Below are 14,310 nucleotides of genomic sequence, written 5' to 3'. Positions count from 1 at the left end.
AGTGAATCAAGTGAAAAACTTCCAGTTCTATCTTTTTTTTTTTTTTTAAAGATTTTATTTATTCATTTGCAAGAGAGACAGAGAGAGAACAAGCAGGGGGAGAGGCAGAGGGAGAGGGAGAAGCAGACTCCCTGCTGAGCAAGGAGCCCGATGTGGGATTTGATCCCAGGACCCCGGGATCATGACCTGAGCCGAAGGCAGACACTTAACCATCTGAGCCACCCAGGCGCCCAACTTCCAGTTCTATCTTTCATCTAACCTGAGATATCTAAAATATTCATACTTCAACATATAATTAATATAAAAATGATTCACGAGTTGACATACTGTCTTTGCTACCAGGACTTCAAAATCCTGTGCATAGCTTACACAATGTAGTTTACACAACGCCTCTCATCTGGACCAGTCAGATTTTACTAGTCACATCCCGTGGCCACAGGAGGTTAGTGGCGGGCAGCTGCAACCGACAGGGTAGGTGCAGACAAGTTCATTAGCACTCGGGACCTCCCACTGCCTGAGCGTCCCGCACCGCGGGATCTTACACAGGGACACCCGGTGTCTACAGAGACGCACGCACACACGCATGCGCGGTTTTCAATGAGGGCCCCTATCTTTGCGGTACTAGCAAAACTACCATAAAGACTAAACAAGTGTCGGGCAGCCCCTGGGAAGAAACCAGGGACATTTTCCCTTTGAAACAAGTGGAAGACAGAGGCTCAGAAAGTTGATCTTGTGCATCAAAATGTTTAAATTTGTATACAATATGCAAGGTCAGGCTTTACTCTGGGAGCTTCTGATTGGCATCCTGGGACAAGGCCAGGGGCCCCCGCCTTTTATTTATTTACTAAGCATTATTATTATTATTTTTTTTTTGAGAGAGAGCGAGTGTGTGAGAGCAAGCAAGAGGGGGAGAGGGAGAGGGAGAGAGAGAACCTTTAAGCTGACTCCCCGCGGAGCACAGAGCCCAACCTGGGGCTCGATCTTAAGACCCTGAGATCATGACCTGAGCCGAAATCAAGAGTTGGTCCCTAAACCCACTGAGGCACCCAGGTGCCCTGGGCCTCCGCCTTTTAAAAAGACTTAAGAGCAGTTGCCGCTGGGCCCTTGGCTAAGAACACAGGGTAAGGAGAGCCCATTGTCACTGCGGTCCTCACCCTGGCGCCTGGGGGATGGAGTTCAAGATCACTTCCAGCTGCTGTTTATTCTTTTTAATCCAGCTAATTGATTTTTTTATATGAAGATACATGCAATATATATAAATATTTTATGAAATACAGCGTATGTGCAGAATAAGTGTATGAAACACATTAAGTACAGCCTAAACAATACTCTTAAAAAATAAACATAATGAAGACTTAAAACAATTGAATAATAAAAAATAGGCCATATCCAGGTTGCGAATATTCACACTATCAACACGGCCTGTGCATTTCCAGTGGATCTCTGAGTATTTCCACAAATAGATGTTGGCAAAATTCACAGATTTGCAAAATCCACAGTCAAGGGAGAGAGGAAACGCTGAGACCCGCTTTAATCACAAGGGCCAAGCCCCCAAAGCTCAGGGTTAGGAGAACCTGCCTTGTGTGGGAGAGGCGTTGAAGCCTTGTTAGTACCAAACGGGAGTCTTTCTCCTTGAGTCACTAAAGAATTAAAGGGGAAGTGACAGAAGTTCTGACCTTCTTCCTTGGCTCTTCAACATAAGATCTGTTTACTTTCTGAGACGCCTGGGTGGCTCAGTCGGTTAAGCATCTGCCTTCAGCTCAGGTCAGGATCTCAAGGTCCTGGGATCAATCCCTGTGTCAGGCCCCCTGTTCATGCTGTCTCTCTCTCTCTCTCTCAAATAAATAAATAAAATCTTAAAAAAAAAAAAGAACTGTTTACTTTCTAAAATCAGCATGTGTTTGGAAATGCTGGGCGTAGCTGGAATTAAGACTCGGGTCTTGATGGTGTGAGCACTAGCAGGGCCCGTTGTCCTCAGGCCTGGGCCCCATGCTCAAATACTTTCACTAACTCAATGCCTCTAAGGAAGTCACAACACCCCACCGAAAGGAGACCAGAAGCTGTGACAGCAACATGTAAATAAGACCATGAACTTGCTGACTGTTCCTTTATGCAGGATTAGCTGACTTTTAATGCTTCAAAAACATCTCATCGAAGTCATTTTCCTTAACTGTCTCAACTAAGGAGAGCTTAAGAAGTACTTTAAACTGCCCCGAGCTCACATCTATCTGAGAAATCAACATTAAAATTTATGGGGGCAATAAAAGGACCAACAGTTTATTCATACTCGGGCTCAACAAAGACTTGACATGCTTACAGACAGCCAGCTAGGGACACAGTGGGAAAAGGGTGAACAGGAACAGAGAAACCGGTTGAAATCAGTACACAAACAGACCCACTGTTGATGCTCTAGTGTGAGAGACAGGCTACCAGTTGGTTTTGAGCTTCCTTGCGGCCCAAGTGAAAATGGAAATACAAGCGATCATAGGATTAGCCATGTCCCATCCCTGCTGCAGGCCGAGAGTGTATCTCCGCACGTGCGCACGCACTCACCCGGTGTGTGTTGTTGATCACGATGGGGTCAGGGTTGCCGTAGTTGGGCGGGTTTGCATAGGGATCATAGCCGAGCCGAGCCAGCATTGGGGCGATCTGGGCCATGTCCCTCACCACGTCCCCGGGAATGTGGCCAGTCCACTTGGAGAGCGCTTCCAGGTTCACAGGCTTGATGACCTGGTCTGTGGATCGCTCAATCCTGGGGAGAAAGAACAGGCTGCACGGGGCACAGGGAGACCCGGATGGCACCTGGGGCAGCCGGGCAGGCTGGGGGTACCGGGCCCTGGGGCAGCTGTGCCCCCTCGACTATGAGGCTGCAGGCAAGTCGCTTGGCCTCCTCGTAACTCCTCTGTACATTGGGGATAAGAGCGTGCGGTGAGAAACCGGAAGATAGTATTAGGCAGTGCGCACTTAAAATTCTGCTTCCTTGATGTCATGACTTTTTAAAAATAACATTTTGTTTTTGTGACTAAGATGGATATTTTGTTCTTGAGAAATAATTGTAAAACACAAATGCTAAGGCTAAGAAGAGTGGTCACCACTCCCAGCAGCAGCTCCCTACAGGGACCTCGTCTTAGCATCTGGTGGGGGTCCACCCTCTCAATCCGTTTTCTGTGTTTTATACAGGAGAGTGGCTCAGGGCAGGCTCAGGAGCCAGGGTTCAAACGCCAGCTGGACCCACACTGGCTGTGTGGCTTGGAAAGTTACTTCACCTCCCTGAGCCTCCTCATTAGTCCTCATCTACAAATGGGGACTTGTAGATAGAACCCACCTCACCGGGCTGTTCTGGGGAGTAAATGAGTTAATCTCAGAGGGGCATATGGCACATTGTGAGGTCTCAGGAGGTGTTCGCTTTCTCTCTCTCTCACGCACACACGGAAAGCCTATAGCTTTGTTTGCAGTTTTTAAAGCAAAAATCATACGCTGTACGTTTTGGTTTATGACTTTGTTTTGTACCCGATGCCACATTCTTTTCTCCAGTTATGCAGCATACCTCCACAGCTTATTTTTCCCATGCCCCTAAAGATGGCCATTTCCGTTGCTTTCACCCTTGGCTAGGACAACGAACAATCATCCTGTCAGATGTGCTTCTCCACGCTCCCCTATGATGGGCTCACCCAGCCATCTGAATCACGAGGACCCTACCGATCACAGGTCAAAGGCCGTGTACGATGGAGGGCAGGGAACTCCCAGGATCCACGGTCTATTTCTAGATGCTTCCATCCCAACTAAGAGATAAACTGGGAAGAAGAACGGAAACAAGAAAGATGTGGCAAAAAGAGGCCAGGACCGGGAGGGAAGAGAGAGGGAAGGGTGAAGGGTGGGGATGGGTGGGAAGAGCTATGGGTTTGGAGTCTGCAGACCAGGATGGAAATCTCAACCCGGATCACTGTGTCAAAGACCTCAAATATATGCATGGCCTTTCCATGCCCTGGATCTCCAGGACTGTGTGAGGCAGAAATGACACAGATGCAGACATCCCAGGACACTGATGGGAGCAGTGCTTGGATAGGAGTAAAGAAAGCTGGAAATAACCCATGTGTCCACAAATAAGGGATGTTGAATAGAACGCTGTGCTCCGCGGAGTGGAATATTATGCAGCTGTCCAAAATGATGTCACAGTGGCAGGCGGGGTGCCACGGGCGAGTGGTCCCAGACACAAAGTGAAAAAAGGTTACAGGGAGACATGTTCGGGTTCAGGAGGGCTCTGGTTTTCTGCACAGCCCCTGACAAAGAACCAGTGCATCCTGGGTCAACATCTGCATGGTGGGATTGTAGGCTGTTTTCTCCTTTCACTTCCTACAGTCATCTGATTTTTTTTGGTCATGATAATTTACAAAATCCCAGCTCCAGCATCTCAGGGGTGCCTGGGCCTGATCAGAATGGAGACAGAGAGACGGCACACTCTGATCCTGCACTGCTCACACACTCTGGGTCTCAGGAGAAGGACAGCTCCCCAAAGGAAGAATGCGGAGAGCGAGAGACAGAAGGAGGGAAAGAGGAGGGGCCCCGGATGTAGAGAGCTTGACAACAGAGGCTCCGGACTCCCCAGCAGACCTCGGTTCAAATCCTGGCACCACACTTTGCCAGCTGTGTGGCCTTAGGTAACTTCTCTCTGAGACTCAGTTTCTTCATCTGTAAAATGGGGATAGGAGCAGTTCTTATGTCCTCAGGCTGCTGTGGGGGACTAAAGGCATAATGTGTGTTGGGGGCTTAACTGAGTGCTTGCCACACCTCAGGCACTCACTCCATGGTAATGAGGGTGAGGATAATGTGTGTGCCAATAAAAGCCATGTCAATGCTAAGATGATAATAATAATAATAGGAATAATAGCACCTAACATGCATGAACTTATCTGATGCTCATAGGGAGCTAGAAGGTTTATAGACTACAGCCCCATGTTACAGATAAGGAAATGGGGGACAGAGAGGTTGAGACACTTGCTCAAGGTCACACAGCCAGGAAGGGGCAGGGCTGGGATGGGAACCCAGACAACCTGGTTCCAGATCGGTGTTCTTAAGTTAACCTTTACCCACAACGGCTTACTACAAAGCACATTCAAAGCCTGCTGATTCTCTCGGAAAAGGGAAGGGCCGATGGCCCCACTTTCGTAGATAATGAAGCTGAGGCTAACAGAGGCCCAGTGACTTGGTCAGTGCCACAGAACTACGAGGGGGAGGCACAATTCAAGGCTTGCTCTTAACCACTCTCTTCCCAGATCTTTTCCATGCCCGCAGAGAAGGCTGAGGCTCAGCGAGGCACAGTGACTTGCCCAAGGCCACACAGTTCAGAGAGACAGAGCTACTCCTCCCACCTACTGCCTCTGAGCCAGGCCAGGGGGCTGGGCAGAGGGCGAGGTCTCCACTCACTTGGACAGGGACACACCACCGGGCTTGCCAATGAGGTCCTCGTGGTGCAGGACGGCGTCGCTCCAGGCGATGCCCAGAAAGTCCAGGATGAGCTTGAGGGAGCGCCGGGGGTGCAGCACTAGCTGCTCGTAGTACACGGGCAGGCACTTGTCCTTGCCCACCTCCATGCACTGGGCGTACATCACCTCGATGGCCTTGTTCCACTTGGTGAGGCAGTCACGGTAGCTGCTGAGGTCGAAGCCCGCGATGGTGACCTTACGGGTGATCATGGAATGCACGGACGCCCGGCCGTCCCGCACCATCAGCAGGAACTTGGAGTTGGGGAACAGGCGCGACAGGTACACGGAGGACTTGAGCGTGAAGGGGTCCTTGTTGCACAGCACGCGCGCCGGCTCACCGTGCTTGGCGATCACCTCCAGGATGAAGGCCTGCATGGCGGCGTCCAGCACCTCGTCCGTCACGCCCGCCTCGTCCAGCCGCAGCTTCTCGCGGCCGGACTTGGACCAGGCCTGGCGCATGGCCAGCACGCGCGGGATGATGCGCGTCTCCTCGCCGCAACGCACCTCGGGGTGGGCGTCCAGCATGGCGCGCATCAGCGTTGTGCCGCTGCGGGGCACGCCGCCCACGAAGATGAGCGGCATGGCCTTGCCGTAGCGGTACTCCACGTGGTCCGCGCCCACCATCACCAGGTCCTCCTGCTCCGGACGCATGACCCGCCGCGGGCTGCGCGGGCCCCCCAGCACCGCGCGGCACTCCAGCACCTGCTGCCCCACCTGGACCGCCAGCACGAGGGCCAGGGCGCAGCCGGCCACCAGCAGCGCCCTCCGCACCGACAGGCGCATGCTGGGCCTGGGGTGGCGAGCCTGCTTCAGCGACAGGTCAGCGGGGGGCCGGCGGGGCTCGCATCTGGGGAGAGAGAGGGACGCCTGTCAGCCGCCAGCCCTAACCAAACACACCCCCATCGCAGGCTTCATCTGACGGGTGGAGAGTCATAATTACTCTGAAACCGACTCTCAAAATGTTTCCACATTTAACAATGCTCTGGAATGTCCGAATTCAGCAGCATATCCACTTGGCAAGGGCACAGTTTTTGCATGTTCTGTTCCTGGCTGTCTCTCCAGGGCCTAGCACAGAGCCTGGCACCTCGCACATGCTCGGTAAGGATTTGGGGCATGTGCCTTGGTTGAAGGAGCAGGGCGAGGCCAGAAACGCTAGGACATGAGAGTCGTAGAAAGAGGAGGAAAGGGGCGCCCGGGTGGCTCAGTCGGTTAAGCATCTCCCTTCGGCTCAGGTCATGGTCCCGGCGTCCTGGGATCGAGTCCTGCATCGGGCTCCCTGCTCAGCGGGAAACCTGCTTCTCCCTCTCCCTCTGCCTGCCACTCCCCCTGCTTGTGCTCTCTCTGTCAAATAAATAAAATCTTTAAAAAAAGAAAGAAAGAGGAGGAAAGGAGTACCCAGCTGGGGAGCAGCAGAGCTGGGGCCCAATAATTCCTGCCCAGGCCGGCCTGCTCTGAAGGACCACACTGCCGGCCAGGAGACGGTGTGGAATATCCCATCCTGTTCTGGGCTTCTTCTGGAATCACTACACATTCACTCGGTCTTCATTCAGTAAATGGGTATTAAGTATAAAAAGGCGCCAGGCACCGCGCTCAGTGCTGGGGACAGGAAAGCGGATAAGACAGCAGGGCCTTTGAACTCAAGAAGCTCGCATCCTAGTGGGGGAAGTGACAGTACACAAGCTATAGCCACAGGGTTTTAAACCGCCCCCCCCAAGCTTACACAGTGGGAGGGATCAAGTAGGGGAAGGAGGAGGGAGGTCAGGGAGGGCCTCTCGGGGGAGGTGGCATTCAAGCTGAGTCCTGGATGAGAAGGAGCCATGTGAAGATGTGTGGGAGGAGAGGAGTGCTCCAGGCAGAGGGAACAGCGAATGCAAAGAGCCCCAGATGGGAGAGGGTGTGGGGGTGTTCAAGAACCTCAGGAGGCAGAAGGGAGGGAGAGGGAAAAACTGGGGGGCACAGAAGCCACACAAGTTCTCAGGGGACAGGGGAGGGAGCTGGACTTACTCTCAGGGCAGCCCCCGGAGAGAGGGCCCACAGGGGTGAGAATGGAGGCAGGGAGGTCAGGGAGGAGGCTCCTGCTGGTGTCCTGGTCCTCGGGAGGCTCAGGGATGCCGGGACAGTGAGGGTGATGTGGGGACAGGGGCAGGGGATGACGGAGGAAATGAATTACGAGCCTGAGCCTACACTCCTCATGCCTCCCAGGGACGATGATCAGACTTCAGTGGCAATTCTTCAAATTGGGGCTTGTTTCGGGAAGCGGGGCCCACCCAGCTCAGCCACCCCCTTCTCTAGTCACCTCAAATGACAGGCCTGCCCTCCTCCCTAGTTTATCCTCAAGTCCCCTCCTTTGCCTTTCCCACGTCTTTCCAGAATCAAAGTGAGGTCTTGAGGTCTGTGAGCATTCGAGGAGGCAGGCAGGCCTGGGTTCGAATCCCAGCTCTTCCCCTTCCTGTGTGGCTGTGTGAGCGTGGGCACCACACTTCACCTCTCTGAGCCTCATCTGTAAAATGGGTCCAAGAGGATCAACCTCAAAGGGCTGGCACGACCATTACACGACTCCCTTAACTGAGGAATGCGCCTGCATGTAGGGAGCATTTGGAAGGATATTATCAGTGGTCTCTGCCATGATCATTGGCTATTTCTTTATTCCCACATTCAGCGAGTACTTCCTGCGTGCCGGGAGTTAGGCTAGGGAGCCAAGAGACACAGCCTCCACCCCCAAGTCTGCCCACACTGTGGAGCCATACCTTGGAGGGGGTGACGGGCTCTACCTGAGTAGATGAGGGGAGGCTTCCTGCAGGTGCTGGCCCTCGTGCCGAGTCTGACTAGCAGATGGCTGGTTTTCAAACAGCCAGGTGGGGAAGAGATAGGGGGGTGTTCCCGGCAAAGGGAACAGTCAGTGCGAAGGCAGTCAGGGGAAGAACGCAGCACGGTGGGGGAGCTACTTGTAGCCAGGGTCTGTGGGAAGGGAGCGGGAGCCGGTGTTTCTCGAAGGACATGAGGTTCAGCCAAAACCACCAAAGGACCCTGTTTGCAGCCACACGGATCCACCCACAAAGGTCTGGGCTGCCTGGGCTGTAGCAGGTAGGAAATCAACATGCAACGCACAATCTCAGCCCTGGGGTCCAAACTGCTGAGAGGCCCCAGCATTTCCTGACCATGTGGTTTTGGAAGAGTCACTTCCCCCACGTAAACCACAGCTTCCTGGCTGCAGAGAGGGGTGGGGTGCACTGACCTCAAATGCCGCTGGGAGGGTTCTAGAAGCGACTGACACAGCACGGATTAATCTCAGCCTGGGGTCCCTGGCCTCTGGGAGCATCGGGAAATGGCTGGGACCCTCTCCCCAGAAAACCGAATCAGTTCTATGCCGCCGACAGTGGTGGGGGTTCCCTGGTGCCCTGAATTCAGGGTCTGGGATGGGGAAATCTGATTCCAGAGCTACTCAGGGCTAAGGCAGGCTGGACAGGACATAAAGCTACTTGGAAATCTCTCCAAAGACCCATCAACTTATTCAAGTGCTCATTAAAATCCTCCTCTTAGACTTGAGACTAGAATTCTGTTTATGATTTCAGTGTTGGTGCTTCTGGGGGACAGTCAATCACACTTTAGTTTGAATTAGAGCCACCACCCTTTCCTCCTGACACTTGGCAGGGAGCGAGAGAATGGAGCTTTGGGGGAACAGAAGGCAATGGGGGGGTGCAGAGACAGGAAGAAAAGGGGTACTTGGGGAAGGCTGTTTCCAGAAAGGATAGGTACAGTGTACATGCTCGTGTGTGTATGGGTGCGTGTGTGTGTGCGCGCGCGTGTGTGTGTGTGTACTCTCTAGCTTGTGTTTGGGGTTGGAACTGGTTTGGATTCTAAATATCAGGGAGAAAGGCCTGGAAGAATAGATAGGTGGAATGAGGAAAACGTTATTGACACACCAGGTTTGCTTAATACTGACCATCCATTGGGCTACAACACTTTAATTTTTTTTTTTTTTTTTTTAAGTAGGTTCTACACGTGGAGCCCAAGGCAGGGCTTGAACTCCTGACCCAGAGATCAAGATCTGAGTTGAGACCAAGACTCAGACACTGAACCAACTGAGCCACCCCCAGGTACCCGCGGCTATAACACTTTAAAACAAGGCGCCCAATTTTTGTGTTTTCTCATTTATGAAGCTCTTGCACGGCGAAAACTTTGACCATGTGTCATGTAATGGAACCATCTCTACCACCGCTGGGGTAAGGGAAGCCTCGCCCTCAGCAGCTCAGAGAGAAGAAGCCACTGGCTCGGGGTCGGTCGCACGGCCAGAGTGGCAGGCCTGGAACTGGCCAGGCCGAGGCCGAGCTGTTCGCTGTCCTCAGACAGGACGCGGCCACAGGCCCGTCTCTGTCATCAGAAGAAAACAGCTCAAAGCAGACAGGTCAGCCCTGAGCAGAAGACAGCAAAGAGCTGGGGGACACCTTGAGAAGAAAAAGGAGGGTGACCTGGCAGAGAGAAATAGCCGGGAACCCACAAAGCCAAAGGCAGCTTCCTGGCCATCCACAGCCAGGGACCCCAACTCCAGAGGGGCAAGAGCACCCAGTCCGGGAACTTGGACGGGCCTTCTGCCTCCACTACCCCGCTGGACCCTGTCAAGGGAGGTGTCCCAGTGTCCCGGCAGTGAGGATGGTGGGTGAGAGCCTCAGACGTGGCATCTTACAGCCCCGGGTTCAAATCCTGCCTCCGCCACTTGCCAGCGGGTGACTTGGACAAGGCACTTCACCCCTCCAAAAACTGGGGGGATCATAATAATAACCCTCTCTCAGGGAGCTATTATGAGGTTCAGGGAAATTTTGGGTGAGGTGCTGAGCCAGCAGACCAAAACCCTAGCGCTGGGCAGATGGGACGCAGAGGGTTTGGATTCTGGCCGTGCCCTGAATCTGCTCCCAAGTCCCCTGCCCGCTTTGGGACTTGGCCTTCTCCTACCACCAGGATCATCATCTCTCTATGAGACGAAGAGCCGCAGAGGCCGGCCCCCCGCATCCCTGCATGCTGCTGCGACCCAGCTCTGTCTAGCACAGCGTTTCTACCAGAGAGGACACCCCCAGCCAGGGGAGTGTGGCTGCCCAGTAACAGAGCTGGGGGAGTGGAGCGGCTCTTTCTAGGGCAGTCTCTGGAGGAGCCCGGACTCTGGGGGCCTTCTGGAGGCACTTACCTCCCCTGGGCACTCTCATTGCTGGGTTCCAGCCCTTGTGGCCCCTCGCCAAGACTGTCCGCCGGCTGACCCCTGCAGAGGCAAAGGAGAGGCTGCATTAGGGGTGGGTGCTGTGAAGGGGCTGGGAACCCTCAGAGGGGCAGAGGAGGGTGTCAGGCTCCCCAGTGGGCATCTGGTGATGATTCTGGAGGGAAGTATTCTGGGGGACGAGTTGGGGTGCACGGGGAGACCATCTGAACCCAAATGCCACGGCTGGGGTCTGAACTGGCCTGGTCCTACCGGGAATGAACTTGGCTCGCTGCTCAGAATGTGAGCTAAGGCACTGCTGCCTTAGGGAGCCCCCGGGTCTCTGCCAGCCAGGGTTCTCCCTTCCTTTCAGCCCAAGGACCTTGGACTTCAGGAAAAGTAAATATAAGGATAAGCAACAACCACCACCACTATACCACTAATCACCATCCAGGGCTGCTGGGTATGGTTGAACAGGTTGTACACTGTCCAACTCCAAAAGGGTACCACATACCTAGCGTAGGATAAATACGGCGCCCTCGGAGTGGAACACTGTCCTATGGCTGCCACCTAATACTGACCAAATGCCTACTATGTGAGTGCCTTGTATCATTTAGTCCCCCTCGGAGGAGAGTATGAGGATCCTTTAAAGAAGAGAAAAAGACCCCAAGAGGAAGAGCAACTCACCCAGGGGACTTCCAGAACCGGGACCCCCATCCAGATCTGCGAGACTCAGGCACCCAGCTCTTTTTTCATTTTTTTCGAGATTTTAATTATTTATTTGAGAGAGAGAGAGAGAGCATGAGCAGGGAGAGGGGCAAAGGCAGAGGGAAAAGCAGGCTCCCCGATGAGCAGGGAGCCTGACACGCGACTCGATCCCAACACCCTGGGATCATGACCTGAGCCAAAGGCAGACGCTTAACCGACTGAGCCACCCAGGCGCCCCCAGACACCCGGCTCTTAACCGTTGCACTAAAGGAACGGGCCCATGAGTACGACGGGGTCTGGCAAGAAGCTGGGGCGGATGTGGAACCAATGGGCTCCTGGTGCACAACCCTTCAGGGTGGGGAGTTCCAGTCTGGTTCTCACCTCCCTCCATGTTACAGATGGGATGACTGAGGCCCACGAGGGAAATCATGTCACAGACTCACATGCGGAGTCTGGGGCTCCTGGTCCCTTCCCAGGACATGGAGATGGTTCAGAACACAGCTCTGCGGTTGGACGACTCCCTGACTACATTAAATCATCGTTCCTCTGAGCCTCAGTTTTCCTGTTCCGCAAAATGGGTTGTCATTTGTTGAAAGCTCACGATGGCCCTTTTCTAGCGAGCACTCAGAAATCTCCACGATTACTTTCTTTTGGGCTGTGCTGGAGATCCGCCGGGTGTAAGACCTTTACTGCATTTCTCTGTCCTCGCTCCCTCTTAGCTCACTCCTCGCCTCTCTATTTTGTGTCTATCCTCACAAAAGCAGGCTGCTGATTCTCAGTACACAGATGGAGGGGTGGGGGGGTCCAGGTGTTACCACAGCAACCAGTGCTCCCCCCCATCCCGCCCCTGAGCCTCAGAGTACATAGGCCTTGGTGCTCCTGGGGCCTGGGTGGCCCACAGCGGAGGCCTGCCTCTTGCAACAAATAAAAACAATTAGGGACAGGGCACTTGAAGCGCTTCCTGCAGCCAGAGAGGAGATGGCTGGGGCCCAGCTGCCCTCGGGCGGCCCTTGAAATGCCACAGCGCTGAGAGAGGCCTGGCAGCCACAGGCTGGTAGGTGGGGGCTGCCACGGCCTCGAGTCCTTCAGAGCTGCTTGTCGACTGGGGGGCACAGAGCACTTGTCAGGCATTTACATTTAAATTAAGTAAAATGAAGAACATTTTAAATTCAGCTCCTTGTGTGAACCCACCACATTTCAAGTGCCTGGTAGCCGCAGAGCGCCGGGCGGGTACCCCGCTGGACAGGGCAGGTCTGAGACGGGGTCAGCAAACGGCAGCCCCTCGGGCCAAATCCAACCTTCAGCCCTCGAGCTAAGAATGGCTTTTAGCTCAGGTCATGATCCCAAGGTCCTGGGATGGAGCCCCGCATCGTCTGCATCATCCGGGCCTCCCTGTTCAGGAGGGGGTCTGCTCCCTCTCCCTCTGCCCCTCCCCTCCCTGCTCGTGTTCTCTCTCTCTCTCTCAAATAAATAAATAAAATCTTAAAAAAAAAAAAAAAAAAGACTGGCTTTTACCTTTTTTTAAGGGAAAGAGATGAGGAAAGAGGGGAAGTGGAGGGGGTCCAGGGAAAAGGAGAGAAGCAGCAACAAAAACCTTACCCACTCTGCAAAACCTGGAATACTTACTATTTGGACATTTATAGAATGAATTTGTGGACCCCCGCTCTGGAACATTCCCATCACTGGCAGGAAGTTCTACTGGAGGGCGCTGACTTGGAAGACAAATGAGATGCATGGGCATGGGGGTCCCTAAGCCCCCCTTCTCTTGTAGGAGGAAAGGCGGCACTGATTAAGCACCACTGTGTACTTGGCACCAGACCACATTTCATCCTCAAAAGAGCCCCGTGTGTCAGGGTGGGGTGGGGAGGGGAGGGTATCCCTCCCCCAGTTCTCCAGTTTATGGATGACACAGGCCCTTGTGGGGGCAGGATGCACATAATTATGCCCAAGAGCAAAACCGCCACCTCAGCTGAACCAAACAGCAAACAAACCACAAAAAGATAAAAAGATGAGAAGGAAATACGACGACTGGAAAGGCCACCAGGAGTGGTGCTTGGTGATAACATGTTTCTTTCTCCTCAAGACATACTTTCAGGGTGCTGTCATCTTGCCTTTCTCTAGAATAAAAAAATAGAACAACTAGTATTTTTTTGAATTCTATGCCACGCATAGTGGGGGGGGGGGCAGGCTGCTTGGCCTGGCTCCGATCGCAGCTCCACCAGCTACTGGCTGTGTGACCTCAGGCAAGTCACTGAGCCTCTCTGAACCTCAGTTCCTGCATCTGTAAAATGGGGACGACAGCAATATCTGATAGGGCATTTGCAGTGTGGTCAGTGCCAATGAGGAACTCGCCTCCTAGGGGTGCTGGGAGGTGTAAGTAAGTTAGAAAATGTTGGACCAGCGCCTGGCAAACAGTGAGTGCTGTTTACCCATTGCCCTTTCCCTTTCTCATTTCATGCTGGGCAGAAGCTCTTAAGGTGAGGCCTTTTATCTCCATCTGATGGGTGAGGAGCTTGAAAGGCGGAGAGCTGAAGTGGTTTGCAGAAGCCACACATCCAGCAGGAAGAAGAGTCAGTTTCCAGAGCTGGCTATGTCCCCACGATGCCGTCCTGGGCATCACATCACGTGACTCATAGAATGGGGGCAGCAGGGGAGGCCAGAAGGGACTCTGCTCTCTCTCTGCACTGGCCCATGGGTTTCCCTGAATGACCACTGGAAGGGACGGACGGAGGGAGGGCTGTCCGGTGTTCAAGATCCCTTTAGACCCACATTCATTCATTCCACCAACGTTTACACCTACTGTGTGCCAGGCACTGATGGGGATGCTGGGACACATGGAGGGTGGCAGACAAAGGGCCCGGCCCTCATGGAGATGACATCCCGGCGGGGAGCAAGGAAAGCTGCGTGTGGGATAATGACTCCTGTGACAAATGC

The 14,310-nt window shown here is 53.5% G+C and overlaps 1 protein-coding gene across 8 annotated transcripts in view; it reads right to left on the bottom strand.

Annotated features, from left to right (window-relative positions):
- The window catches only part of TPST2 (tyrosylprotein sulfotransferase 2), a 47,467-nt gene that overhangs the window by 6,117 nt on the left and 27,040 nt on the right, over window positions 1–14,310 (bottom strand). For 4 of the 8 annotated variants that reach the window (XM_088019666.1, XM_088019661.1, XM_088019664.1 and 1 more), the window contains exons 2-4: window positions 10,663–10,734; window positions 5,425–6,330; window positions 2,554–2,770 (exon numbers count right to left, since the gene is read on the bottom strand). In XM_088019666.1, coding sequence (XP_087875792.1) covers window positions 2,554–2,770; window positions 5,425–6,266 — 1,059 coding nt within the window. In that variant the 5' untranslated portion in view covers window positions 6,267–6,330; window positions 10,663–10,734. Of the gene's footprint in view, window positions 1–2,553; window positions 2,771–5,424; window positions 6,331–10,662; window positions 10,735–13,002; window positions 13,193–14,310 lie in introns of those variants that run through there. The other 4 variants (XM_028124594.2, XM_028124591.2, XM_088019665.1 and 1 more) reach the window with 2 other exon arrangements.

The sequence above is a fragment of the Eumetopias jubatus genome, unplaced genomic scaffold (assembly GCF_037043125.1).
Source record: "Eumetopias jubatus isolate StellerSeaLion01/CBP00866 unplaced genomic scaffold, mEumJub1_p1.0 scaffold_16, whole genome shotgun sequence".
Lineage (NCBI taxonomy): Eukaryota > Metazoa > Chordata > Mammalia > Carnivora > Otariidae > Eumetopias > Eumetopias jubatus.
The sequence above is the reverse complement of the archived record's forward strand: the minus strand, read 5'-3'. Positions and strand labels throughout refer to the sequence as shown.